We start from the raw sequence: 25,957 nt of genomic DNA, 5'->3' as shown, positions 1-25,957 counted from the left end.
TAAAAACTCATCACCAACCCCAAAGTCATGTAGATTTTTCTCCTGTTTTCTTCAAGAAGTTTTGTGCTGTTTTGCATTTTACAGGTAGGTTTACGAACCATATTTTAAAAGGTTTTATTTACTTTTAGAGAGAGGGGGAGGGAGGGAGAAGGAGAGGTGGAGAAACACTGATGAGCGCGAGGGACACCCACCGTCGCCCCTCCCGCCCCAGCCAGCGGCCTGCCGCTACCTGGCCTGTGCCCCGGCCTGGACTCCGCCCAGGCACCCTTTGGTTTGCAGGACGACGCCCAGCCCGCTGAGCCACACCTGTGTGTGTGTGTGGGGGGCAGCCCATGACCCATCCTGGATTAATTGTCATGTAAGGTCTGGGTCTCCATTCTTCGATTCTTCTGCATGTGGACCTCCAGTGGTTCCTGCTCCATTTACTGAGGGACTTTTTCCGTAGAACTGACTTTGGTCTGATGTCAGAGGTCAGAGGAGTCTGTCTGTGTGGGTCTATTTCTGGGCTTTCTGTCGTGTTCCATTGTTCTGTGTGTCCTTTTACCAGTAACACATTGTCATGGTCTTGACATCTAGTACTATGAGTCCTCCACCTTGGCTGTCTGGGTGCACTGTGGTCCCTGGGCTCCGGACTGGTCCTGGTTTGCATGTGAAAGGCACCCTCCCAGGCCAGGCATTCGCTGCCTCCAGGAACTGGGAGCCCTGGGCGGGGCAGCCTCTCCTGAGTCGGAAAGCCCGATCTGGCTGGGGTAGCTCAGTGACTTGGAGCATCGTTCTGATGCACCAAGGTCGTGGGTTCGATTCCCATACAGGAATCAACAATGAATGCATAAATAGGTGGAATAACGAATTGATATTTCTCTCTCTCTAAGATAAAGAAGAACTTCGAAAAAGAATAACAGAAACTGAAAGGGCACGATGAGGACAGTTGGCCTCTGGATGCTGTGACCTCACACGGAGGAATCCTCGTGGGGATGGCAGAGAATCCGTGTAGCGTGAGAGCACAGACGACGTTTTATTACGGGGATGAAAAGGAGCGGCGGCACCAGTAGGAACAGCAGTCCCTCTGGGCTGGTCCGTAACACTCTCGCTGACGTGGGCGTTACCCAAGAAGTAACGCCCACGTCAGCGAGCGGGGTGGGGCGGGAGGAGGAGGCCCTGGGGAGCGAGCGGTCCTCTGCATTCATCCGCACAGCCTGGCCCGGTGAGCTTCTGCGAGGGGGCGTAGGCGGGCGCGCTGCCGCAGCAGCCAGCATCCTGCGTATCAGGGTGAGGCTGAGCAGACAGCGAGCCCCGAGCGTGAAGGATCCCCAGGCTCAAAGGAAGAAAAGCAACCCCAGTGGGGCGGGTTCCCCTCGTGCCTCAGCCCATGGGGCTGCGGGGCAGAGCCCTGAGCGCCAGGGGGCAGCCGTCTCCCTCATGTCCAGCAGCGAGCCAGCCGGGCCGGGGCCACGCCCCCTGGGATGCGCCGGCCCCGTGGGTCCCCCCTCAGGGGTGTGGGTCTCAATCCCGTGGCTGAGCCTGTGGGTAGGCCCTTCAGTCCAGAAGTCCCTGCGCAACTTGGCCTCCGTGGTCAGTGTCGTTGGTGACTCGGTGACGGGCAAGCGGCCAGGCCTCCAGGTTGTGGGCTCCTAATAGCCAAGCTCCTCCGTGGAACAGTGGGTCATGCGGAGGGCTTGGGCCTGCCATGGGTGAGGTGTCACAGGGTAAGTCTCACTCCTCAAAGGCCCCGTGTGAAATTACCCTGGGCCCTAGTAATATTTTAACTGCAGGTCCCGTTAATCAAGCCAATCTGTAAATGCCAAAGATTTTAATTTCAATTTATGCATTCCGTTAACACGTCTTTGCTCAGCTTGGGGTATTCTGGAGCTCGAAGCACTCTTGCTGTCGGTGAAGGGGCGCTCCTGTGGTTCCCGGGGACAAGAACTTCCGGAGACCTGCAGGGGAGGGGGAGGCCGTGGTGTGGTTTATGGATGGCGCACAATAAGGGGGGTTCCCCTCCTCACTTGCAGTGCCCCAGCTCTGTCCCTCCCTCCATGGAAAAGGTCCAGTCCTCAGCAAGGCCAGGACGAAAGCCGGTGTCCAGTTTCTTCTGCACAGCCGAGTCCGGTCCGGTCCGGTCCAGCATCCGGCCAGCTTCGCGTGTTTCCGGCTGCAGCGCGGTGCTGCGCTGCGGTACTCGGGCACCTCCTGGAGCCTGCACGTGGAGCCTGCGTGCGTGGCCACGGACCACGTGGCTGTGGAGAGAGGACACACAAATGGAGGTGTGAGTGCACGTCACAGGCAAAAGGCAAAGAGAGCTTAGTCCCTGGGGACCCCATGCCCTCTGCTGCGCCCGTTCGCTGGGGGCCGCGTGTGGTCACGTGCTCCCGGGCGAGAGCGCGCAAGAATGAACGGCGTGAGCGCATCACAGGGGTGGGGGTTGGGGGGAGATAGAGAGAGAGAGAGATTCCTTGTTCCCCTGGGATTATATTAGCCTGGTTTTGGGACGGATCAGCTGACTTTTCAAAATGACCAATCAGCTTCCCAAGCTTTCATGGGCTCTGGAGGGGTCTGCACCCCTAGTTAGGCTGGCAGGCCTCTGTGGTCCAGCACCTCCCCTGCGCCCCCAGCAACCCGGTGCTGGAAGGAAGGGACAAGTGTCACTCCCCTTGGCGGGGCAATTCCGTGGTCCCCTGGGGTGTGAAACTGGAGCTTCCTGGCGAAGCAAACTGGCTCGTGCCCGCCAGGTTATTAAGCTCCGCCTCTCGCGCCCTTTGCGCGCCTTCTCAGTGTCTGTCTGATCAGCGACAGGACTCCGTGGTGGCGGGAAACCTGGGCAAAGCCCCGTTCAAACGAGGTGCATCTGGTTTCCCTCTGTTTTATATTTCGTTACTTCCCTGAGATTATAGGGGCTACAATGCTTAAATTTAGTGCGACCCCCAGTATTTGATCCCAGCAGTAATTCCATAGGGTTTTGTCAATGGGTGTGTTTTAGCAAATGATGTAGAACCTCTGTTGTAGAGGCGCCAAAGAACATGTGTTTATTGACTTTGGAGAGAGAAGGCAGAGAGAGAGACATCGACGTGAGGAACACCAGTCCGTCGCCTCCCGGACCAGGGACTGAACCCGCCGCCCAGGCCTGTGACATGACTGGGAATCACACCCCCAAGTCTCCGGTTTACGGGGCGACACTCCACCAACTGAGCCCCACCAGCCAAGGCACCAGTTGGCACTTTTAACAACCTTTTGTTATTTAAATTATTTTAGTATATATACATCTGGTTGTATATTTGTTATAGACAATTATTATATACAATTTTTATTGCATAAACTTTTGAGTTCCACTTGAGTCAAATTACGGACTTTCGTTTTAGGTAACCATGTAAGTTTTATTCATCAGATATTGTTACAAATATATACAATATGTAACTTATTTATTAACCTTTTGCTTTCTTTCTCTATAGCTAGTGGACTTTCTTCTGTTTTTCTTTTTTTCCTTTCCCACCCTCCCCGGCCTGCCCCCTCCCACCCTTTTTTTCTGTTTTAAGCTCTTAGCCGCTTGCAGCTGTGGTTTTCATGTTCCATCCCGGGCTGATGGGGAAGGGGGGGCAGGAGGAGAGGCCCGGCAGCCTGTGTCTCGCAGCAGCCTCTGCCGTGAAGGTCCCTCCGCCCCTCCCCCCTTCCTGACCCCCTCCTCCCCACTCCTCCTCACCCTGGGTCCTCCCTCCGGGTGCGGCCCCCCTCCCACGGGGGGGAGGGAAGCCTGGAGCAGCCGAGAAACAAATCCACGACGAGGCACTTCCCGCAGGACCTGGGGTGCCGTGGCCACAGAGGGGACGACCTCCCACGCCGTGACTCATTGCGTGGTGAGCACCCCCCTCGGCACCCTGGGGCAGGCTGAAAGTTACAGGAACGTGGCACCTCCGCGTGTCACCGCCCATGCTGCAGGGCCAGGGAGTGTCCCACCTCGCTCCCTTTGGAGGAGCCTTTCCTAAGCTCAGCTCATCACCCGAGGAAAAGGGGTGCCCGACAATGCCCTCCCAGAGCCAGGGCTCTGGCCAGAGCTCAAGGAGGGCTTGGCTCTTGGTTCCGGAAGGGAGTCCCCAGCCAGCCCCACAAGTACGGCCACGGCGGTGGTGCCAGGTGCCCCGGTGCCAGGCTGCGGCACCTCCCAGGCTGCCGGGGACGGCTGCCGAGCCCCTTACCGTGAGGACAGCAGTCTCCAGCCGTCCCCCGCCGTCTGAGGCCAAGCCACCTGCCTGCCGTGCGCAGGTGTCATTCTGAGCCACGTGTGGCGAGGCCGACAGGTCGGGGCACCTCTGCCATTGACGGGCAGCTCACTTGGTGCGGCTCCCGGGAGGGACAGCAGAACCGGGGGGCGGGGGGCAGGGGGCGGGTGCGGATGGGCGGGAGCCTCCCACGCAGTGTCCTGGGGAGGCAGGGGAGGCTGGCCTAGGCCCGGCCCATCTGGGTGAGCTCATCGCTGTTGTCCGGCCAGCGTCTGGTGCCAGGCCCCGGGGATGCGGGCAGGAACACCGGCCCTGAGCTCGGGCACCCCGCTGGCCAGTGCCCACGTGGAAGGCGCCCGCCCGGGCTCGGTGTGGATGGTCTGTCTGCAGAACTGTCTGGTCCTGGGAGGGACAGTCTCTTCGGGGTCAGCGACACCCCCAGAAGCCACAGCATCAGAAGCACAGAAAACAGAGGCACAGGTGACGCACCACCGGTGGGTGTGGGCATTGGTCTTGGTTTTACGGCCACGCACCGCCGCAGGGCATGCGTCACCACGCCACTTCTGCCCGCTCCCATCCTGTGGCTGAGGGCTGGGCCCTACTGGCAGAGCTGCTCCGAACACCCCTGCCCTGGTCGTCCGGTGGGCTTGCACCTTCCTTCCTGTGGGCCCCGCGCCCAGGAGTGAAACTCCTGGGTCCCGGGTGGCCCTCCCGGGGCGCTGGCAGGTCCTGCTGCAGTTCCCACGGTGGCCGAACCGTGTCTGAACCCGTGACACACCCTTGACTCACGTCTCTCTCCTGATTTGGGGAACCCTCGTTCACTACTCGTTTGACCAGATGTTTTTGTGTTTGTTCTTTCATTGAGCCAATTGTTATCAAGGGCGCCTTCTTTGCCGGACACTGTTCTGGGCATGTGGACGCCAGGCATGACCCCCAGGGCACAAGACCCTCCAGAGGCGGGGACAGGCGGTAAGCAAGCATTAAAATAAATGCACGCTATAAAAGTTCATTTCAGATGAGGATAACCGTCGCCACGTATGACTAAGTTGTGATTATAATTCCTGGGACAGGCGACTTCTGTGAGGAAAACGAGGCAGCGAGGGGTGACGTTGCTTCTCCATCCTCGTCCTTAGAGAGGTCGCAGGCGGTGCCGGGGTCCGCCTTCCTGGTCTCTCTTCTTTCGTGTGCTTTCGCCGGAACACAGGGTGGGGTTGTTTTTCTTCTAATCCTCACCAGAGGACATGCTCATTGACTTCAGAGAGAGGGGAGGGAGGGAGGGAGGGAGGGAGGGGGAAGGGAGAGAGGCATCGGTGTGAGAGAGAAGCATCGACTGGCCACCTCCTGCACACGCCCTGGCTGGGAACGGAACCCGCAACCCAGGCGTGTGCCCTGACTGGGGATCGAACCCATAACCTTTCAATTCATGGGGTGACGCTCCAACTGTCTGACTCTCAGCAGGCGGGGCTGGGTTTTCTTCTTGTTCTTCTTCTTCTTCAACAGACTGCTTACACACGTCCGTCTCTGCTTTACTTACTCACGTCTCGGATGAAGCAGCCTTTCGCGTCTCTTGGGAGGGGTTATTCCCCGTCCTCGGCCGGGTTCTGCTCCTCCAGTAGCTGTTTTCCCGGGTGGGAAGCTCGGTCCTCTCTCAGGCACTGACCTCCCTCCCGGGGGGCTGACGGGGCCGCAGGCGGCTAGAGTCCCCCGGCTTCGGGCACCCTGGGAGGGACACCGCTGGGAGGGGCCGCACCGGCAAACTGGCCTTTTTCCTGCAGATCTGGGCTGGAACGGGGACCCCCGCTGAGCAGCCCAGGCTACAGTCAAGCCTCCGGGTGTGGGAGCAGAGCGCTCGGACCCGGGCCTCCTCCGGTCCTGCAGTCGGGGGTGGGGGGCCATCCCTCCGACAGTCAGCATGCCCCCCCACTTTGGGCTGTGGCCCTCGAGGGGTGAGGGGGGATGGGGGCGTGGAGGAGTCAGGACGGAGTGGCAGGTCTTGCCGGAGCGCCCTCGGTTTCCAGCTGCGAGAGTCCCTGTTGCTAACGGCGTTGGCGACTTTAAGCCAAAACAAACTCATCTATTTCTCTGGATACACCTACATATTATAGCTTTACAAAATAAACTTCATGATTTACCGAAAAACTGTGAAGCTAGTATTGAGAGTTCAGGTAGCATCCACATCAAAATTGCTTTCTTTTTGTCGTATAGATTCTGTCTATATGTCGTGTAACAGTGTGGCGCGTTTGTTACACTTAATGCACCGATATCGACACATTAGTATTCACCAATGTCCACACTCTGTTCCAGTTCCCTTGGTTCGCCCCTAAGGCCCCTTTCCGGCCCGGGACCCCACCTGGGACACCGCCTGACAGACAAGGTGTGCTTTCCTCCACTGCCGGGACCGGGGCCGTGGGGGAGGGCCCCTCGCGGGGGCTCCTGGTGAGCTCACTGCCTCGAGGCTGAGCTTCCAGGGTCCAGGCGGACCTCAGGGGACCGGGGGTCGCTTGGCCAGGGCGCTGGATTGGGAGGCACGTGTCTTGAACTTTTATTTCACGCCAGGCCTGTCTCCAGCGTGGCCTTCGATTCCTCCCGCTTGGGCCTCCGTTTCCTCCTCCACGCAGTGAAGCCGGGGCGGGGGGGGGGGCTGGTTTCTCCCACAGCCTCAGTCCTGGGGTGCACGTGTGGGCGAAGCCGTCTGAGCCTTTTCCTGGGTCGGAGGGAGCCGGCCGGTGTGGTGGTGTCCCCCGCAGGCAGAGCTGGGACCCACTGAACGCAGCATGGGGGCCCACACTCGGACTCCGGGCCCCTTCAGGTCAAAGGTCGGGGCCTGTCCTGCTTTGCTGCTTGCTCCCGTGCCCCGCAGGGAAGGCCTTCCTCAGCTCTGGGCCCCGGCCTCCCTGCCTGGGGAGCGCCAGCGGGTGGCAGCGTCCCTCTGGCTGGGGAGAGAGCAGATGGGCCCGGGGAGCGGGGGTTCTGTTTCCGGGCAACGGTGGGCTCCGGGCAGTTCCCGCTGGGTGGGGTGGGGGACCCAGCCTCCGTCCGCCCTGCCCCACACCTGACTCGGGGCGGGGAGCTGGTTGCACAGGATGCCCTGCGCAGGTGCTTTCTCACTCAGCTCCTGCCAGGGCTGCCTGCGCCCGGGGCGGCGGGAGGCCTGCCAACGGCGCCACGCCCCTGGACCCTGGACTTGCGGGAGGCCGCAGGGGAGCTCGCATTGTTCCCTGCCCGCCTGTGGCTCCTGGGCGGCTCCCGGGAGGCTCCCAGCACCGCCCGGCCGTGGTCGCTGTGGGGGGTGCACGAGGCTTGCCCCCCCAAAGGAGAGAGAGGAAGGAGACGGGGATCCCTGGGGGGTGAATAAGAGGAGCCCTGTGCCCTCACTCCCAAACACCTGGGCTCTTCACTCAGGAAACGCCACGTTCTTCCAGGCTTCTGAGCCTTTGCCTGCGCTGTTTCTTCTACCGCCAGCGCCCTTCCCACTGTTAGCTGTTGAACTCCTACTCATCCGTCAAGGCCCAAGGCAAAAGATACCTCTTCTGGACCTTAGTTACTCCTACCTGTGTCATGGCACGTATCACCCTGAGTCATAATAGGCCTCTTCCTGGGCAGGTGTCGCTGTGTCCCACGCTGCACCTGAAGGCAGGGTGGGGGGGCTGACTCCCCACGAGGTCGCGAGACACCTCACTTGCCCTCTGTGCTGTTGCGTTAAGTGAAGGGGGGGCGGGTAGAGAAGGGAGGATTGCTGGGGTGAATTTTTCCCGAGCACCTGCTTTTTCATTCATTTCTGGCCTCCTGCAGTAGGGGGCCCATCACCAGCTCGCCGGTGGGACCGGAGTAGCAGGAACTCGAGGGACCTGGCGGCGGGGAGAACCGGTGCTCAGCGGTGGCGCGGTCTCTGCGACCCAGGACGCCTCCCCCCCCCCCCCTCGCCGGGGCGAGCCCGGCAGGGAGGGCGGGGCAGCGTACCAGGGCGTCTCGGAACGACCCGGCCGCCAGCGACTCTCGCAGGTTGCGCGCTCACAGTCCCATTTCCCCACGCAGGTGGCAGAGGGTCCCAGAGCCATTGCGACCTCCCCCAGACCTGGGCGGAGCCGGAGCCCCGCGGCCTCCGGCAGACGCTAGGCGGCAGGGCCTGGGGTCTGGCGGTCCCGGGGCGCACCTGGCCCCGCCCCTGCAGGCCCCGCCCCCCGAGTCCCCGCCTCGGAGCCGCGAACTCATCTCGCACGCCGGGGACCCAGCGACAGGTGGAGTGGAGCCGAGCCGTGCCCGGTCCCCGACGCGCTCCCGGGCTCGCCATGGGCAACAGCGCGGGCCGCAGCGACTTCGAGTGGGTGTACACCGACCAGCCGCACACGCAGCGCCGCAAGGAGATGCTCGGTGAGCGCCGGCCCCAGGCCCCGCGGGCGCCCCTCCGCCCCTGCCCCAGGAGGGTGGGAGCGCCGCACCTCCGTTGGCCTCTCCGGCCCTGGGTCCCCTCGCCTGTCCCCGCCCGGGTCTGGAACGCCCCTGCGTCTCTGCCTCCGTCTGGGGATCCAGGACCCGGGGACCCGAGCCAGCACCCGTGCGCCGGGCAGCGCGGCTTAGCTGCTGCGCCCCCGGCGGGGACCTGGGAGCAAACCCGGGACACCGCGGTGCAGGAGTCGGCCCGGGGGGGGGGGGGACCCGCTGTGGGCGGGATGCGCCGTCCGCTCCCGGGAAGGAGGCTCGCCGGCGCCGGTCCTCCGCGGGCAACAGGCGCCCAGATGGGCGGATCTCCCGGGTCCCGAGGCCACCAAGTCCACCCCAGACCAGGTGTAGAGAGAACGAGCACCTCGAAGGAAGCAAACGCGGAACCAGAGATACAACCGCTTTAAAAACACCGAGACTGGCCTCGGCCGGCGCTGCTCAGCGGGTTGGAGCGTGGTCCCCGAAAGGCTGCGGGCTGGGCCCGGGTCGGGGCGCGCGCCAGGGGCAACCGATCCACGTTTCTCTCCCTTCGCCCCCCTTTCCCTAAGATCAGTAAGCACGCCCTCGGGTGAGGACTAACACTTAATAGTGATAAAATAAAAACCGGAGATGGTACTATGAAATGCGGCCCGTTCTGCCCAGGATCTTGCCCCTCTGTCGTTTAGCGCCTCTGAGGCCGCCCGCTGTCTGGCCGGTGCGCCCCGTCTTTCACGCCAGCGGCTCCCTCTGGACCCAGGACTGTGGCATAAAGGCCCCACGCCTCCCAGACAGCTCTTACTAGATGCCACCCGAGTTGCCCCACAGTGTCAGGCGGCTTCCTGCGCCGGGAGTGGGAGGGGGGCACCCTGCCGCCTCCCCAGGACAGGTGGCCTTTTCCCGGCACCCTCTCCCGCTCCTGGGGTTGGCCACACGTTTCCTCTTCGCCCGTCAGCCTGAGGGTGCAATCCTGTTTCCTGCGGGTCTAATGCACACTCATGCAATGGCTGGTTTTTGTGTTTAACCGACCATTTAATTTCTTTATTTTTTCTCTCTTGGGGTTGGTCTTTCGCTTGTTGTTGGAGCTCTGGGGCTCGGAGGGTTTTAACCCTGTGTCTCCCGTGGGGAAAGTAGTTTTCTCGGTCATTTGTCCTGGGCTCTGACAGAAACTGTGTTCTTGATGCATTTGAATGGGCTGGCTCTTTTCCCCGATGGGTTTCCCTTCCGTGGCTCCCTGCCCACTGCGCCCCGAGGCGATGGAAATGCGCACCCTGTTGCTTTGCCCTCCCGGCCCCGGGTGCACGGAGTGCCTGGTGCTGGGCTGTACCCCACTCCCGCTGGGGGTCGGGGCTGGTGACCCCTGGATGGTCTGTGACTTTGGGGTTTTCTCCTGTGAGGTGAGGAACAGCCCCGTGTAGTCTGTGGTCCCCTCGGTGGCAGCAGCGTCCCTTTTTCTGGGGGTGGGTGGGAGGGGCCTTGCCGACTGCCTGGCCCCCCCTCCCACCAGCTCCCACCAGCTCCCACCAGCGTGGGGGCGGCCGTCCCCTCCGCAGGCCCCAGGCAAGGCAGCATTTCCTTCCTGTCGGCCAGCTCCCCCCCAGCGCCCCTCCCCCTTACGTGGCCCACCGAGTTCCTGGCCCCAGGTGGGGGCGGCTGGGAGGCGAGACGGACTGTGGCATCGGCACACAGCTCTTCCTTGCCTGGCTGAGTGGGAACGAGGGGAAAGGGGGTCTCAGAGGGGCAGGCGCCCAGCGTGCCGCTAGCACTCCGGGACATGCAGAAGGCTCCCTCTGAAGGGAGGGGCCGTAGGCTCTGGAACCCACCCTGGAGCTGGCCGGGCAGGGCGACGGAGGAGGCTGGGAGACCTGGAGAGGGAGGTGACTCGGCCAGGGCAGGACCAAACAAATTCCTCGGGGCTGACTCCCCAGGAGCCTGGATCGCTTCCGTGTCCACTGGGTGCTGTGGGTCCCTCCCCCTGCACCCAGCTTTGAGCTAATGAACTTGAAATATGCTCTTCTCCCTCCCTCCCTCCCGGGCATTTGCACTGACTGTTCACCTGCCTGAATGTGCTTCCTCCTTGCTCTGCCCAGCTGGCTACGGCTCAGGCCCACCTCCTGCAGGAAGCCCCCCTGGCTGCCCCGGAGGACCCTGCCTGGGTGAGGGCATTCCGTGGCTTCAGTCCCTCTGGGTCTGGTCCTCATCTCCCTGGGGCGGGCTGCAGGGGTCCAGGGCGCGGTGGCCTCAGCTGCTGCTGGCGAGGACCTCGGCACTCGCTCGTCAGCCCTGTGACCCCGGGCAAGTCAGTAAACAGAGGAAGACACGGGGTGGGGGGGGGGTGCTTGTCGGAGTTAGGAGGGGGCGAGAGCAGCGCCCCCGCAGACTGTTGTGCAGGGCCCGGGGAGGGAATGCCGAGCGCCGAGGGTAAAAGTTGCCTGCGCGATAACTGTGACTCCTGCAGTCCGGCGTGCTCCCTTCGAGGACAGGGACACGCCTGTGCCACTCCCAGCTGCGGAGAAACACGTGGAACTGCCAGCCAGCGCCTCTTTGCAGAAGAGGCAGCGGTGTGAGGCTCGGAGAAGGGAGGTCACTCGCCCAGGGCCGTGCAGCTCGGTGGCCCCCGAGGCCAGCTTGGTGTCTGGGCGGACTCCCGCCCCACGCAGGGGGCTGCCGTGCCCGTGCCAAGCTGCCCAATGCAGACCCTGTTGTCAGTCAGGACCCACAAGGTCCTGGCACAGAGCCGGCCGGGCTCTCTTCGGGCAGGGCGAAGTCCGCCTGCAGCTCCTGCCGGCCGGGCCGTGCTCCCCCGGGCACCGCGTCCTAGGGAAAGGGGGACCTGCAGCAGCCCCTAAGAGCCGTGCACCCCAGGGCCGGGCCCGGGCCTCCTGTGCTGAGGGGCAGGCACAGAGCCAGCCAGAACCTGGGCCCATTGAGATCAGAAGCCAAGCCAGGCGTGGCTGCGGAGCGAGAAGCAGGCTTTGGATTTGTCTTTTCAAAAACAAATAGCTTTGTGGCTTTCTTTTTGTTCTTTACTTATAAAAACAAGGCACACACGTAGTAAGAAGTTCAGATAATCAAAGGAAAACAGGAAGTGAGGCTCTTGGCACCGGCTGGACCGTTTGCCTAGGGAAGGCTTTGGCCGGCGGAGCCCTCTGGGGCGAGCCCTGACATCCAGAGGGGAGCTGGCTGGGTTCTCCTCGTCCGCCCGCGGGGAGTGCGGCCACTTGCTTCACTCCGCCGCCACAGACCTTCGCTGCCCAGGACAGCGGGCTGGCCTCGGGGCGTCCTCTCCTGCCCCGCCCCCTCCACCAGGCGGAGGCTGCAGCCTGGGCCCACCTAGCCCCCCCAGTCTGCAGCAGCAGGAGGGCGGCCTCCCTCCCGTCCTGTCCTGAGTGGCACGGCCCGGCCATGAGCCAGCCACCCTCTGGCCAGAGCTGTGAGTCCCGAGACAGGCTGGCCGGCTGTGACAGGCGTGGTAAGGGCGGGGAGGGCGGCTGGCCAAGGGAAGGAGGGGCCCTGGCACCCCATGTCGGGTGAGGAGGCCGGAGGGGCGGAGGTCTGGCCCGCCCCAGCACAGACAATAGGTGATCCTTTGGGGGTTCCTCCTGGGCCTCGAGGAACCAGTCGAGTCCTCTCTGCTCAAGTCCCCCGGGGGCCGGCCCATCTCTGCCTCGGCCTCTGCGACACAACCAGGCTCTGGCCGCTGCCCCTCCCCCTTGCGTCTCGCTCCCTGGCCCCTTGGTGGAAGGCACCCCACCTGCCCATTTCCTAGGTCATGGCTTTTGCAAATGCTGTTCTCTCTGCCTGAATTCTTTTCCCTTACGTTTCATCGACTGAACTCCTAAGCACCCTTCAGGTTTCAGCCTGAATGTCCCTTCTCTCTGGAACATTCTCTAACAACACACACGCACTGCACGCTGGTCAATGTGACCCCCGCCCCCCTGCCCCCCCTTGCCCCCCCCCAGTCTCGAGGGAATGATAAATTCCCTGGTCCTATAAATATTTCTGTCGTGGTCACTTGCAGGTGGCCATCATGCCTCCTCGCTGACCGCAGAGTCGGGCAGGGAGGAGCCCGCGGGGTGCGCGCCAGCCAGCCGCCCGCAGGTGCGAGCCGAGCCTTCCGCAGGTGCGAACTCATGCCCCCACCGCCGCCTGCTCCCTCATCTCCGGGAGGGAGGCCGGGGCGATTTCACCTCGCGGCCTTTGCCCTGTCTGCCAGCCCGCACTGATTTGTGGGGTGATGGCTTCCACCCTCCGACTGCCCCACCACACCTCCTAACTTCCTGGAGGGCAGGGGCCGCTCCCTCCGGGCCTGGCACGGCTTGGCCTTCTAGGGAGGTTGAGTGGACCCCCAAACAACAGGCAGGGTCTCGGCTCCGCCCAGGGCCTGCCAGGAGCTGGGAGGGGCGCGGGGGTCTGCTGGGGGGCGGGGCCGCTGGGGGGCGGGGCCTCCGGGGGCGGGGCCGGGCAGCCCTAGCCCGCAGCTTGAGGTGCTGTCCCTGTCAGCTGCATTACTGGGAGACACCCCGTTTCGAGCGACGTTTCTCAGCTGGTGCGTGAGGCTGACCTTTTCTTCCTCGATGTCACTGCTTTCTCTTTTTTTTTGTTTTTAAGATTTTATTTATTTTTAGAGAGGGAAGGGAGGGAGAGAGAGAGAGAGAGAGGGAGAGAAACATCAATGTGCGGTTGCTGGGGGTCATGGCCTGCAAACCAGGCATGTGCCCTGACTGGGAATCGAACCTATGACACTCTGGTTCACAGCCCTTGCTCAATCCACTGAGCTACGCCAGCCAGGGCGTCACTGCTTTCTTTTGTGAGCTTTCTCCTCGCGCCCTTGGTTCCTTTTCCATCGAAGTTTATCTTTGTCTTGATTTGCGAGTTTAGTTTCTAGGGCTTCTGGGGGCCCTGGGTTTCCCCAGGGGGCAGGCGCCTTCCCTCCCGGCCCTCTGTGTTTCCATGGAGCACTTTCCCCTGTTCTTCCCGTGTCGCCTTCCGGACGCTTGCGCTCTGCGTGCCCCGGGACCCCGGGGGGTTAGCTGGTCCTTGTTCCTGGTGACCCAGAGAGTGGTGGGGCAGGGGACCGGACCCAGCCCAGTGCTGCTTGGCCTGAGCCCGGACCTGAACAGAGCCACTGTCCGGCCCCAGGTCCCTGACGCAGGACTCAAGGCAGGTGCCAACCCACGTGTCCCCTTCCGGCCTCCGTGTTGCTGGGTGTGCCGTGTCTCCCGCCTGGCTTTGCTTAGCCCACATTCCTGCACTCGTTCCAGCCTTTGTGCGGCACAGTTTCTGCCCTGCGACACCCACTCACTGCAGGGCCCGTCCGGTGCCGTTTGGTGATCCATTCAGGGCATTTCCACCGCCTGGAAAAGGGCCCTGGGGCCGAGCGCGCTCCCACCGCAGCCCCGCCCCCATATCCTGAATCCTGTATCCCCCTCGGTCTCCGCTGGAAAGGCAGTGGGCTTGTGTGTCTGTGTGTGTGTGTGTCTGTGTGTGTGTGTGTCTGTGTGTGTGTGTCCCCCCTTGGCCCCTTCGGTCTGGGATACACACACTTCCGGGCCATGCCACCCCCGCGCAGCCTGGGAACTCCTCCGGCCTCGGAGATCTGGGTCCCGGCGGTCACAGGCCTTCAGCTACTGTTTGTCCATGAACGAAAAGCAGGTTTGGCCAGAGGCAGGTGAGGAGGCAGAGAATGGCGACCTCTGAAGGCGCTTTGGACCCCTGTCCACACTGTTTGCGTCGAACCAGGTCCACCCAGCCCCTCGCACGCTGACCCGGCAGGACGAGGCTGGTCGTCTGGCTGCAAACTGAAAAGGCAGGAGATGGACCTCGGGACAGTGACGGACCTCGGGACAGGGGAGGCCCACGCGTCAGGGCCGTGGTGCAGGGAGGCCGGTTAGGAAGCGGGGGACCCGAGGGCTGGGGTGCCTCTGTTGGGGGAAGCTGTCAGCGGTGAGCTTGCTCTGCTGCTGGTGAGGGGACGACGAGGGGACAATGAGGGGACTCGCCCTGGGCCCCTGGCGCTGCACACGCAGCAGCTCCGGGGCAGAGGGCCCAGCAGGAGCTCGGAAACCGGCTGGCGGGCTGTAGGAGCTGACTCTCAGAGGGAACACTCAAGGCCTGGGCGACTGGGGTGCCGGGAGACCATGACAAGGACTGAGACTGAGACTGGCACTCGACGGCATCTGGTGTCCCTGGGGGAGTGGTGTCCAGTCCTCAGTGGTGCTGGGCCCGGCACGTGGGAGGTCCCCGTGGACGGGGGAAGAAGCCCCGAGTGCTCCTGGGAGCCCTGCTGGGGACCCGGGGGAAGACCTCATCGTCATCCCGACCCTAGCAGATGAGGTCCCCGGGACTTCCCGCTGCCTGTGGGGGGCGGGGCCCAGCCACCTGTGCCTGCCCTCCTCCCTCCGCCTGGCTGGGCCCGCAGAGCTGGTCAGGGGGTTCCGGGAAGAACCACAGCTGCACAGTGGAGACTGGTCTGGGGGGTGGTGGGGTGCTGGGGTCGAGCTCCCCTCCCTCCAGCAGGTGTGGGTCCTGCTCTGCTCCGCTCTTCGGGTCCTCGGGGTCCAGCCGGGCAGGTGTGAACATGTGTGTAATGCACACACCTGCTGGAACTACCCTTCCTGGCCTCAGCACCTGCCACCTCCTTGCCTTCCCCGCCCCGTGGCGGCCCCGTGCCCCCGAGCCCCGGGGCAGACAATACATCCGTGCGCTCGGAGCCCTGGGGCTGTCAGAGTGGGCACCTCGGGCCCAGAGGGGCTCAGGGCGGGCCCAGGGCACACAGGTGTTCTCTGGCACTTTGCCTCCAGGCGGCCCAGCTGCGAGGCAGCCCCTCGGCGCTGAGGGAGCCCGGGAAGCCCTCACCCTCACGCTCACTCTGGGGGGAGGGGCGGTGGAAGTCAGGTTCCCTCACCTGGTGGAACCTGTTTCCTCGCCCTGTGAGGCACCTCACAGACCAACCGACTGGTGCGTGTCAGGCTCCGGGCCGGCGTGCGGCCCCTGCCCACCTCTGGGCCTGGGCTTGGCATCCCGCAGGCTTGGCCTCCAGGACCCCGAGGACGAGTCTGGGCGCCGCTGCCCTTGCCCTGCCTTTTCTGACCCTTCCCTGGGCCCCCCAGGGTCTCAGACCTGCTGTCTCCGTCATGCCTGGACAGCATGACTTCTAGCAATGGCCGTTGCTCGTGGCCAGCTGCCCAGCTGCTTTGGGCTCGGCCGCTTCCGGGCCACATTTGCGTGGGTGTGTTTGTCTCTGGTTCCAGGTGGCCGGCCGTCCGCCCTGGGCCCCCGGCTGTGCTCATGCCTGCAGGCCCTGGCCTGCCTGCTCACGTCCTCGGGGCTGGAGGCCTGAGTGTCCCTCCGGGGGCACTGCCCGGTCTGGCAGGGCCCGCTTTGGGTGTCCGGACAGGGCCCAGGGCTCCTCTTGGGGCTCCTCCGGGGTGTGGTTCCCTCTCCTCCTTTGGGACCCAGAGAAGGCAGAGCTGAGCAGCCCCCCACCCTGCCTGTCCACGCACCCCCACTCCCTGTCCCCCTTCCCTGAGTCCTGCCGGAGGGCCCTCCTGTCGGGCCAGCGCCCCTCGCCTCCTCCGGGACCCCCGCCCTGGCCTCACCAGCCCCCATGCCCGCGCACACTGCCCCAGCTCTCAGCGGTCTCACTCCGGCCACGTTAAAATGGCTCCTGCTGCAGCCCCCGTGACCCTGTCAAGTTCAACGGGCACCCATCCCGTCTTCCTCTCTGAGACTCTCCTTGACCTCCGGCAGTGGGCACCCTCAAGCCCATGGCTCCAGTCACCCCAAACCCTGACGTGCCCGGGAACCTCAGCTTCCAGTCTGTGTGGCCGGTGGTCCCCAGAGTGTCTGTCTCTCCCAGGGGGTCCCTAGGCCTTCCCTCTCCCCAGGGAGCTGAGAGCTCTGGGAAGGAAGGGGTTAGATGTTCCCCTTGAGTGAGTTTCCACCTGGCAGGCAGGGGTGTGTGTGTGTGGGCACCCCCTGCTCAACGGGGCTATTAGGACAGTCCAGAGGAGCCCCACTTCTAAAGGGGTCTCTGCTGGCGACTCTCCAGCTGGGTCCCCTTCCCCGTGCGCTGGGCTCCCCTCGTTGGGGCAGCTCCTCCCTGCCCTGGGACCTGGGAGGTGCTCCAGGCACAGTGAGGTGGCCCAGGGGCCACGCCTGGGCTGCCCAGCTTTCCCCATCACCCGGTATCTCCTTGTTTCCAGCAGGACACGGGCCCACTGACCCGCGTGGCCAGGGGCCATGGGCCTGTCCTGGTGGTTCAAAGCCAGCCGGGGCCAGCCAGGCCTCCAGGACCAGCACCCAGGGCCCCAAAGGTCAGAGGAGGAGGCTTCTCCTCTCAGATTCTACAACTGTATTCAACAACAGTCACCTGAGGCCATCATTAGGCCTCAGGTGAGCAGCCTGAGGCTGGGGAGGTGGGGCAGCTGGGCCGGCTTGGTCAGCCTGGGGGAGGGGCTGTGGCTCAGGCACCCCAGGCCCTGCTGGGGCTGTACCCCGAGCTGGGAGCCGAGCTGGGGGCCACTGTTGTGCAAAAGGGGAAGGGGTACCAGTTCCCTGAAGGGGGGCCGGGCAGAGGCGGGGCGGGGGAGGCACCCAGGGGTCCCCGCCTGTGCTCCCCTGCAGGTGGGACGGATGATCCCTGCGTGCCGACGGCGCACCTGAGGGCCACGCTGCAGCGTCACAGCTGCCCGACTCTGCGGCCGCCCTGGCCCCCGAGGGCCACGGGATCGGGCCGTGTGCTGTCCTGGACCCCAGAGCCAGGGTCCTGGAGTCCGCTGCCCCAGAGCACGCCAGCCTGCGCTCACCTGGTGCAGGTGCAGCCTGCCCTGCCCTCCTGCCCCAGGCTTGGCCTCCTTCCAAGGGGAAGCAGGGGAGGCACGCCCCGTGCAGCCTGGAGGCTGGATTGGCCCCCAGCTGTGCCTTGGCAGGGGCGGGCCTGGCCCCTGGGGCTGTGGGGGAGGCTGGTGCCCAGAGGCCACTGCCGGTGAGCGGGAGACCGGTGGAGCATTGCAACCTGCGGTCCCGGCCCCACACCAGGCACGCAAAGGTTCGGAGGATCTTGCCTGTGATTCCCTGCACTGGGCTGTGGGTGAGGGCCTTCCTCACATCCTTCTCTCCCCAGCCATCAAAAGGACACTTTCTGCCCCGGCAGGTGTGGCTCAGCGGATTGAGCGCTGGCCTGTGAACCAAAGGGTCGTGGGTTTGATACCCAGCCAGGGCACGTGCCTGGGTTGTGGGCCAGGTCGGGTCCCCAGGAGGGGGCGCACAAGAGTCAACCGCACATGGATGTTTCTCTCCCTCTCTCCTTCCCTTCCGCTGTCTAGAAAAACCAGACGTTCCTTCGCTCCCTGCTGGATCTGGGCCGTTGCTACCCCCACCCCCCCGGTCCCAGTGGGGGCACCCGTTGCCACACCTCCGCAGTGGCCCACTCACTCCGACCCCTTTGGGGACAGGAACAGGGTGGCATGAACCCTGCTTCCTGCACCCCCTTCCAAGGGGGGCCCACATTTGGTCTCTTTTTTTAAAATACAACCTTTATTTTTTTAGAAAAGGATTTTATTTAATTTTAGACAGGCAGGAAGGGAGAGAGAAAGAGAGGAAGAGAAACATCAGTGTGTGGTTGCCTCTCGCGGTCCCCTCCCTGAGGAACCGGGCCTGCAACCCAGGAGTGTGCCCAGACTGGGAATCGAAACCCTAACCCTTTGCTTCGCAGGCCTGCACTCAACCCACGGAACTGCAGCAGCTGGGGTCCCTTGGTCTCTCCCCCACCTGACGGGATGAGGCTGGGGTGCTGAGCACCCTGCGGGGCACCTGGTGTTTCCTGGGCGGCCAGGCTGCCTCCCTCTGCAGCCGCCCTGGGGCCCGCGGGCAAGCCCGGGGGAGCAGCCATCAGCCCGGTTTCCGTCCGCAGGGCTCCCCGCCCTCTGCACTTTCACGCAGCTGTGAGCCGTCTGCGGCGGTGTCTGGTGGCCTGCGTGCGCCGTAAACCCTGCCTCTCGGCCCGAGGTGGACTAGCCGTGGCAAACGTGGGTTGACTGCGCCTCTGCTCTGGGCCCTCCCCAGCGTCCTGCACGCACCTGAGCTTCCCGTGGGCACCTTGAGCTTCCCGTGCGCACCTTGAGCTTCCCGTGCGCATCTGAGCTTCCCGTGCACACCTTGAGCTTCCCGTGCGCATCTGAGCTTCCCGCGTGCACCTTGAGCTTCCCGTGTGCGCCTGAGCTTCCCGCGTGCACCTGAGCTTCCCGTGTGCACCTGAGCGTCCCGCGTGCACCTGAGCTTCCCGCGTGCACCTTGAGCTTCCCGCGTGCACCTGAGCTTCCCGTGCGCATCTGAGCTTCCCGCGTGCACCTGAGCTTCCCGCGCGCACCTTGAGCTTCCCGTGTGCGCCTGAGCTTCCCGCGTGCACCTTGAGCTTCCCGCGTGCACCTGAGCTTCCCGTGCGCATCTGAGCTTCCCGTGCACACCTTGAGCTTCCCGCGTGCACCTGAGCTTCCCGCATGCACCTGAGCTTCCCGTGGGGCACCTTGAGCTTCCCGTGCGTATCTGAGCTTCCCGTGCACACCTGAGCTTCCCTCGAGCACCCGAGCTCCCCTGAGCTCTGTTGGTCCTGCCACTGACTCTTGGGAGCCGAGCCGGCACGTGGAGGAGAACCGGCACGTGGAGCAGAGCTGCCTTCCTGGAGCTGGGAATTTCTTTTAAAAAGGCACAAAAACTGGTGGTAAAATACAGAGAACATAAAATGCGCCATTTCAACTCCGTGCAAGTGTGTGACTGGTGGCACTTGGTACACTCACAGCGCCGTGCAGCCATCACTACGATTTCCAAGTTTTCACTAGAAGCTCTCCACCCCTTACCGGCGCCCCTCCCCCCGCTCACCCCCTCCCCCGCCCTGTGACCTCTGCTTTCTGTCTCTGTGACCTCGCCTGCCCTAGACATTTCGTGTCGGCGGACTCATGCGGCTGGTGGCCGCTGGGGCCGGCTGCCTTCCCTGACCCCCAGGTCTTTGAGGCCCAGCCCACTCTGCAGCCGCATCAGCGCTTCACTCCTTCAGGGGGCGCTGGCAGTTTATTTGGGAGTCAGTTCCACGGAGCAGGACTGAGGGAATTGGCTCTAGGAAAGACAGGGTAGAAAATTTCGTATAAGGATTTTTAGAAATTGAGGTATCATTGACATATAACGGTGATCCGTTTCCAATATGCGGCTGGGATTGGATGTTCGTATGTATTGCCAAATGGTCACCCCAAGTCTGACTGACACCCATCATCTCATCACCACACAGCGACAGTGTCCCCCCCGGTATTAGAATGTTTCAGATCTACCCTCCTAACAGCTTCGGAACGTGCGGCGAGGAAGGGCCGAGGGTGGTCGCCACGCTGCACGGGGCCTCCCGGGGCCGGTCAGTCTCACAGCTGGAGGAGGTGTCCATCTTCTCGATGGCTGCGTACCATTTCCCCTGGTTGCCCCCGTCTTTTGCCTATAGTGAACAGTTCTGTGAACATGGGTGCGCATGGTGTCTTTGATGCACATTCTTCGGGGTATATATTTAGGAGAGGAATTGCTGGGTCATGGTCATTCTATGGTTAACTTTGTTTTTTTTTTTGAGGGACCACCAAATAATTTCCCACAGCATCCACATATCACTTTGTAATCTGACCAGAAACGTACAAACAAGGGTGCCAATGTCTCTACGTTGTCACCAACTTGTTATTTTGTGACGCAATGGCGATATCTCGTTGTGGCTTGTTTTTCTCGGATTTATTCATTCTTAGAGAGGGGGAGGGAGGGAGAAAGAGTGGGAAACATCACTGTGTGGCTGCCTTGTGAGCACGCGTGCGCGCTTCCTACTGGGGACTTGGAATGAAACCCAGGCATGTGACACGACTGGGAATCGAACCAGCAACCGCGTGGCCTGTGGGCCGGCACTCAATCCACTGAGCCACACCAGCCAGGGCTCATTGTGGTTTTGATTTGTGTTTCCCTAGCGACTGATGACATCATCATCTTCCCCGTGTGCTGATTGGTTAGTTGCTCATCTTTGGCGATGTGGTGTGGGTGCACATCTCTGGCTGTGGGGGCCGTGGGCCATCCCAGCTGTCAGGTCCTTCCCGGCTGGGCACAAGGTGGAGCAACTCCCTGGGTCACTTGGAGGAACAGGCAGGGCCTTCTTCACCCGGCTGCCTCTGCCGCAGTCCCGGGACCCCCTTCCTGGGATAGCCTGGGAGGGTGAGCCTGAGGCAGGAGGGGTGCCCAGGGACCAGTCCCGCCCTCGACAGCCTCAGTTTCCCTCTCGGAACATCATAGCCCAGGCTGCACCTCTGAGGGCCAGCCTGCTCTGCCCCGTTCCCAGGACGCCCGTCCCCCTGTCTGTCCCTGGCCCTGGCCCTGACCCTGCACGCAGCACCAGCCCCCTCGCCGGCCCACTGCCTGGCCCCGCCGGCTCCCTCCTGCCCAGCAGCTGGGGAGGTTCCCAGGAGGCACGCCCGACCCCCCACCCTTCCCTCTGTTCCTACGTCGTCTGCTGCTTCTGGCCCGCAAGGCCCTCAGGTGCTTAGCCGGCTCCCGCTCTCGTTGTTGTTTTTTGTTTTTTACTGTAAAACAAAACATGGAAAAGTACAAAAGATACCGTAACAAACACCCACTGTCCAACATAAACGCATTTTCTTCAGCCCTTGTCTGAGCACTGAAACCCGAGAGCGGGCCAGCACCCTCCCGCTCCCCTCCCCCACCGCCCTGCTCCCCCAGGCCGCCGACCCCGGGCGTCCAGTCGGCTGACCCTGTGGGTGGGTCCCCTGGGCCCTGCACGTCAGCTCCTGGCTCTCTCTGCAGCTGCTTGGATTTCTCTAACATTTATTTATTTATTTTATCCATTTTTTTCCCTTTGTGCCCGGACCAGGGATTGAACCTGGCACCATGGCAGATTGGGATGCTCTAACCAACTGAGCCACTGGCCAGGCTGCTTGGATTCCTGACATTACGTTTCTGTGACCTTCCGTGACACCTGCTCTTTAGTTAGGCCGATGGCAAAGACCCTCCTCGTTCTGGGAAGTCCCAGGTGGCACCAGGCGGGCCTGCCTGTCTCCGTGAGGCACAGGCCAGGCTGCCCCCAGGCCCGAGGCACGGGGGCAGTGTCTTAGCTGGACCCTCCAGGGGCGGGGTGGGCGAGTGTGTCCCTGTCACCGCCTGGGGTGGTGGGGTGGGTGGTGGCAAGAGGGCCAGAAGGAAGCCCGCTGGGCAGACGGGATGCAGGGAGAAGGGAGGAAGACAGGGTACGGCGGGGGGCCCTCGCAGCCCGAGCCCCCCTCACCACCTTCTCTCCCCGTCCGACCCGCAGCCAAGTACCCCGCCATCAAGGCCCTGATGCGGCCGGACCCTCAGCTCAAGTGGACGGTTACGGGGATGGTGCTGGCGCAGCTGCTGGCCTGCTGGCTGGTGCGGGGGCTGGCGTGGCGCTGGCTGCTCTTCTGGGCCTACGCCTTCGGCGGCTGCGTGAACCACTCGCTGACGCTGGCCATCCACGACATCTCGCACAACGCCGCCTTCGGCACGGGCCGCGCCGCCCGCAACCGCTGGTTCGCCGTCTTCGCCAACCTGCCCGTGGGCGTGCCCTATGCCGCCTCCTTCAAGAAGTACCACGTGGACCACCACCGCTACCTGGGCGGGGACGGGCTGGACGTGGACGTGCCCACGCGCCTGGAGGGCTGGTTCTTCTGCACGCCGGCCCGCAAGCTGCTCTGGCTGGCGCTGCAGCCCCTGTTCTACTCGCTCCGGCCGCTCTGCGTGAACCCCAAGGCTCTCACCCGCATGGAGGTGTACAACGCCCTGGTCCAGCTGGCCGCTGACCTGACCATCTTTGCCCTCTGGGGGCTCAAGCCCGTGGTCTACCTCCTGGCCAGCTCCCTGCTGGGCCTGGGTCTGCACCCCATCTCGGGCCACTTCGTGGCTGAGCACTACATGTTCCTCAAGGGCCACGAGACCTACTCCTACTACGGGCCCCTCAACTGGATCACCTTCAACGTGGGCTACCACATGGAGCACCACGACTTCCCCAGCATCCCTGGCTGCAACCTGCCCCTGGTACGTGGCCGCCGGCGGGGGCGCGGTGGTGAGGGGAGCGCGGTGTCCGAGGGGGTGGGGAGGCATGGCGGGGGGGGGGGGCCTGGGCCACACCTTGACCTTCTCTTCCTTTTGTGCTGATCTCGGGGTGGCTAGGGTCTCAGCTACGGCCCCCAGGGCAAACGGAAAGGCCACGCAGTACAGGCGAGGGCCCCAAGGAGGGGTACCCGGGGGGGCAGGGGTTAAGGGGGCATTTAGTTTAGACCAGTCAGTGTAATGGAAACCTGTTTGAGCCCAGCTGCGGCACGTGCTGGCTGTGCGCCCCCGGGGGGAACCGCCCGCCCTCTCTGTGCCTCTTCTGTAAAATGGGGCAGCAGTGTCCGTGAGTAAAGCCCCTCCCCTTCCTGGCTCCTGGCTGCCTGTCCCTGCTCATTTCCCGTCACTGCCCTGTGACTTCCTGGGGGCCCCACGTGACACAGAGAGGACAGGGTGGGCTCTGTGACCCAGGGGGCCAGGCCTCAGTGCAGAGTGGGAGTCCCCTGCTGGTGGCTCTGCCTCGGGAGACCTGTGGGCGGAGACTTTCTGAAGGGGGACGGAGTGGGAGGCGGGAGGGGGAGGAGTCATTCGATCTGGGTGGGCGGGTGGAGACAGCTGAGGTGCCCCGGTACTGGGGGCCAGGAGGGGAGAAGGGGTGCATGGGTGTGCACATGTCTTTGTGTGGGTGTTTGCACGTGTGCCTGAGCGTGCACGTGTCTGTGCACATGGCTGTGTGAGCACTCGTCTGGTGGGCAGCGCCTGCCCTTCCCCCTCCCCTCCTGTCCTGCTGAAGGCTCTGAAGCCGTGCGCTGGGCCGGGCACCCTCTGACGGAGGCCTCGCCACAAGCTGATTTGGCAGGTGCCCTCACTGTCCCCATTTCACAGATGAGAGGGCAGGGCTCAGAGAGTGCCTGCTGCAGGAAGTAGCAGAGCCAGAATCTGGACCCAAGTTGGTCACGGAGTGTCCTTCTGAGTGCAGCGAATGGCTCCCTGCCTGCTCCGGTGGGGGTCACCCCGTCCCCCTGAGCCCCGTCTGCAGCTGTAACACAGCCCCTGAGCAGGGGGGTGTCCTCCACGGGGAGCAGAGACCCTACCCCCACACCCCGTGCACTCTGCCACAGGCCGGGTGCTGAGGCTGGGAGTACTTCCTGGAGGAGGCAGCTGAGGGTGTCCGGTGCAGATCGAGGCCAGGAGCTGGAGGGGGCGAGGGGTGCAGGGGGGCCCCTGGGAAACGATAAGCACCAAGGCTTTGGGGAGGCATTTGGGGGGGTGTCAGCTCGGGGAGGGCAGAGGAGCAGCGGGTGCAGAGGAGCGTGGACGTGGCCACGGCGCAGGGGGGCTCAGGCCGGGCTGGGCCTCAGGACGTGGTAGGAGCCCGAGGGAGGGAGACCCGGCCCACCCTGGGCTCGGGGGTCAGAAACTCCAGCGTGGGCCCTGGGGACGGAAGGGTGCATTTCAAACCCGGGGCAGGGGCAGGGGCACCCAGGCGGGAAGACAGGTGTGTGTGTGTGTGTGTGTGTGTGTGTGTACACGCCCCCGTGTGTCTCTGTGCGTGCACGCTCCCGTGCGCGTGTGGGGGAGGCCCGCCCGTGACCAGCCCGTGACCAGCCCCCTCCCGCAGGTGCGGAAGATGGCGCCCGAGTACTACGACCACCTGCCGCAGCACCACTCGTGGGTGAAGGTGCTCTGGGACTTCGTGTTCGAGGACTCCCTGGGGCCCTACGCCAGGGTGAAGCGCGTGTGCAAGCTGGCGGGGGACCGCCTGTGAGCCGGACCCGCTGGCGCCGGGAGTGGACGCCGTGCCGTGCCCTGCCCGGCTGGCCGCCCGGCCCCGCCCCGCCCCCCTGCTGCAGAGCTGGCTGCCGGCGCTCCCCTGGGCTGAGTGCCCAGAACGGGTTTGGCTGCATTTGGTCCCCGAACTCTGAGCTGCTGCTTGTGTCCCGGGTCCCTGGCACCGCCAGGGTGTGTGTGGGGGGGTGGAGGTGGCGGGCACTGGTGCCTCCTGGAGAAGCTCCGTCTGCCCGTGGACTTGCCGATGACCTTGGGCCAGGCCCGCCCTTCTGGGGCCTGGCAGGGATGGCCTGCCCTGCCTGCTCTGTGCCCCGCCCCCTCGGGCTCCTTTGTCAGGTGTCCCCGTGCCCTAAATTAAACGAGCATTTGTTTCCACACCCACGGGCCTGCTCTCGAGAGGCGGGCAGTTTCGGCTCCAGCCTAGGTCTGACTGCGAACGGGGACCCTGCCGGCCCTGGACTGGGGGTGGTCCCAAAGCCATACCCCCGACCCGCTCCTGCCCACTGGGGACCACTGCTGCCCCCATGCCTTGTGCAAGGCAGCAATTCCTGAGGGCTCTGCCTTTGTGGGGGGGGGTCTAGCCTTTGGGGGTACAGGCAATAGAAGGCCCCCAAGTGCCCTGCAAGCCCACACGGCCCTGGAGCTGTCCCTCCTATCAGACTGGCTGGGCGCTGCCTCCCCCGGTCCATGCCACCTGCCCCTGCTGCCCACCCCCCAGGCCGGTCCATGCCACCTGCCCCTGCTGCCCACCCCCGGCCCATGCCACCTGCCCCTGCTGCCCTCCCCTGGCCCATGCCACCTGCTCCTGCTACCCACCCCCGTCCATGCCACCTGCCCCTGCTGCCCACCCCCAGGCCTGCCCGGGGCCCACCCACAGGGGAAGCCTTCCCAGAGTCCCAGGGGTGTGTCCCCTGACTAGCTCCAAACAGGGGCCACAGACCAGACGCAGGGTGGCTGGACAGGTGACTGCAGGTCAGAAGGAAGAGGGTTGGTGTCCTTGGTGTCCCTGTGAATGGGGGCATGGCTCTGTCCTGACTTGGGAGGGGCTGATGGGAGGCATCCTTCCCATCAGCCCCTGGGCTTCCCCAGGCTCAGGGCTGCAGGACCCCTGGCCCTTGGGGGGTGGAAGGAAGCAGGAGAGAGCAGTTAAGACCGCCCCTGGGCCCTGGGCCGCCCCCCCCCCCCCACGATCAGGCAGAACAGACCTCTCGCTGCCTCTTAGGGACCCTTGGGGACCCTCTGGGGGTGAGGCACATCCAGGGGCTGCCAGCGAACGGCAGGCCCCTCGTCACCCATGCACTGGGGCCCCCCTCCCCTCCTCCCAGGGTCTTCAGAGGGCCGCAGAGCCAGGAGCCAGGCACACCGTGGCGTCCAAGGTGGCAGTGGGCTGGCCGAGAGTCAGGGCCTCCCGGGCCACAGTGAGGAACCTGCAAGGTCTGGGAAGG

At 63.8% G+C, this 25,957-nt stretch overlaps 1 protein-coding gene across 1 annotated transcript; it reads left to right on the top strand.

Moving 5' to 3' along the window:
• The first annotated feature begins 8,411 nt into the window (after positions 1-8,411).
• Positions 8,412-24,889, top strand: DEGS2 (delta 4-desaturase, sphingolipid 2). Its single transcript, XM_028507162.2, has 3 exons — positions 8,412-8,582; positions 21,964-22,706; positions 24,343-24,889. The coding sequence occupies exons 1-3, from the start codon at positions 8,501-8,503 to the stop codon at positions 24,487-24,489; spliced, it is 972 nt and encodes a 323-aa protein (XP_028362963.1). The 5' UTR covers positions 8,412-8,500; the 3' UTR covers positions 24,490-24,889.
• Positions 24,890-25,957: the final 1,068 nt, after the last annotated feature.

Source organism: Phyllostomus discolor, chromosome 1 (genome assembly GCF_004126475.2).
Source record: "Phyllostomus discolor isolate MPI-MPIP mPhyDis1 chromosome 1, mPhyDis1.pri.v3, whole genome shotgun sequence".
NCBI classification, from domain to species: Eukaryota; Metazoa; Chordata; class Mammalia; order Chiroptera; family Phyllostomidae; genus Phyllostomus; species Phyllostomus discolor.
The sequence above is the reverse complement of the archived record's forward strand: the minus strand, read 5'-3'. Positions and strand labels throughout refer to the sequence as shown.

Excerpts from the sequence above, each read along its gene's own strand:
- DEGS2 (XM_028507162.2), top strand. The coding sequence starts at position 8,501 with ATGGGCAACAGCGCGGGCCGCAGCGACTTCGAGTGGGTGTACACCGAC. Across the intron at positions 8,583-21,963 it reads GCGCCGCAAGGAGATGCTCG|CCAAGTACCCCGCCATCAAG; the intron begins GTGAGCGCCGGC and ends TCCGACCCGCAG. Across the intron at positions 22,707-24,342 it reads CTGGCTGCAACCTGCCCCTG|GTGCGGAAGATGGCGCCCGA; the intron begins GTACGTGGCCGC and ends CCCCTCCCGCAG.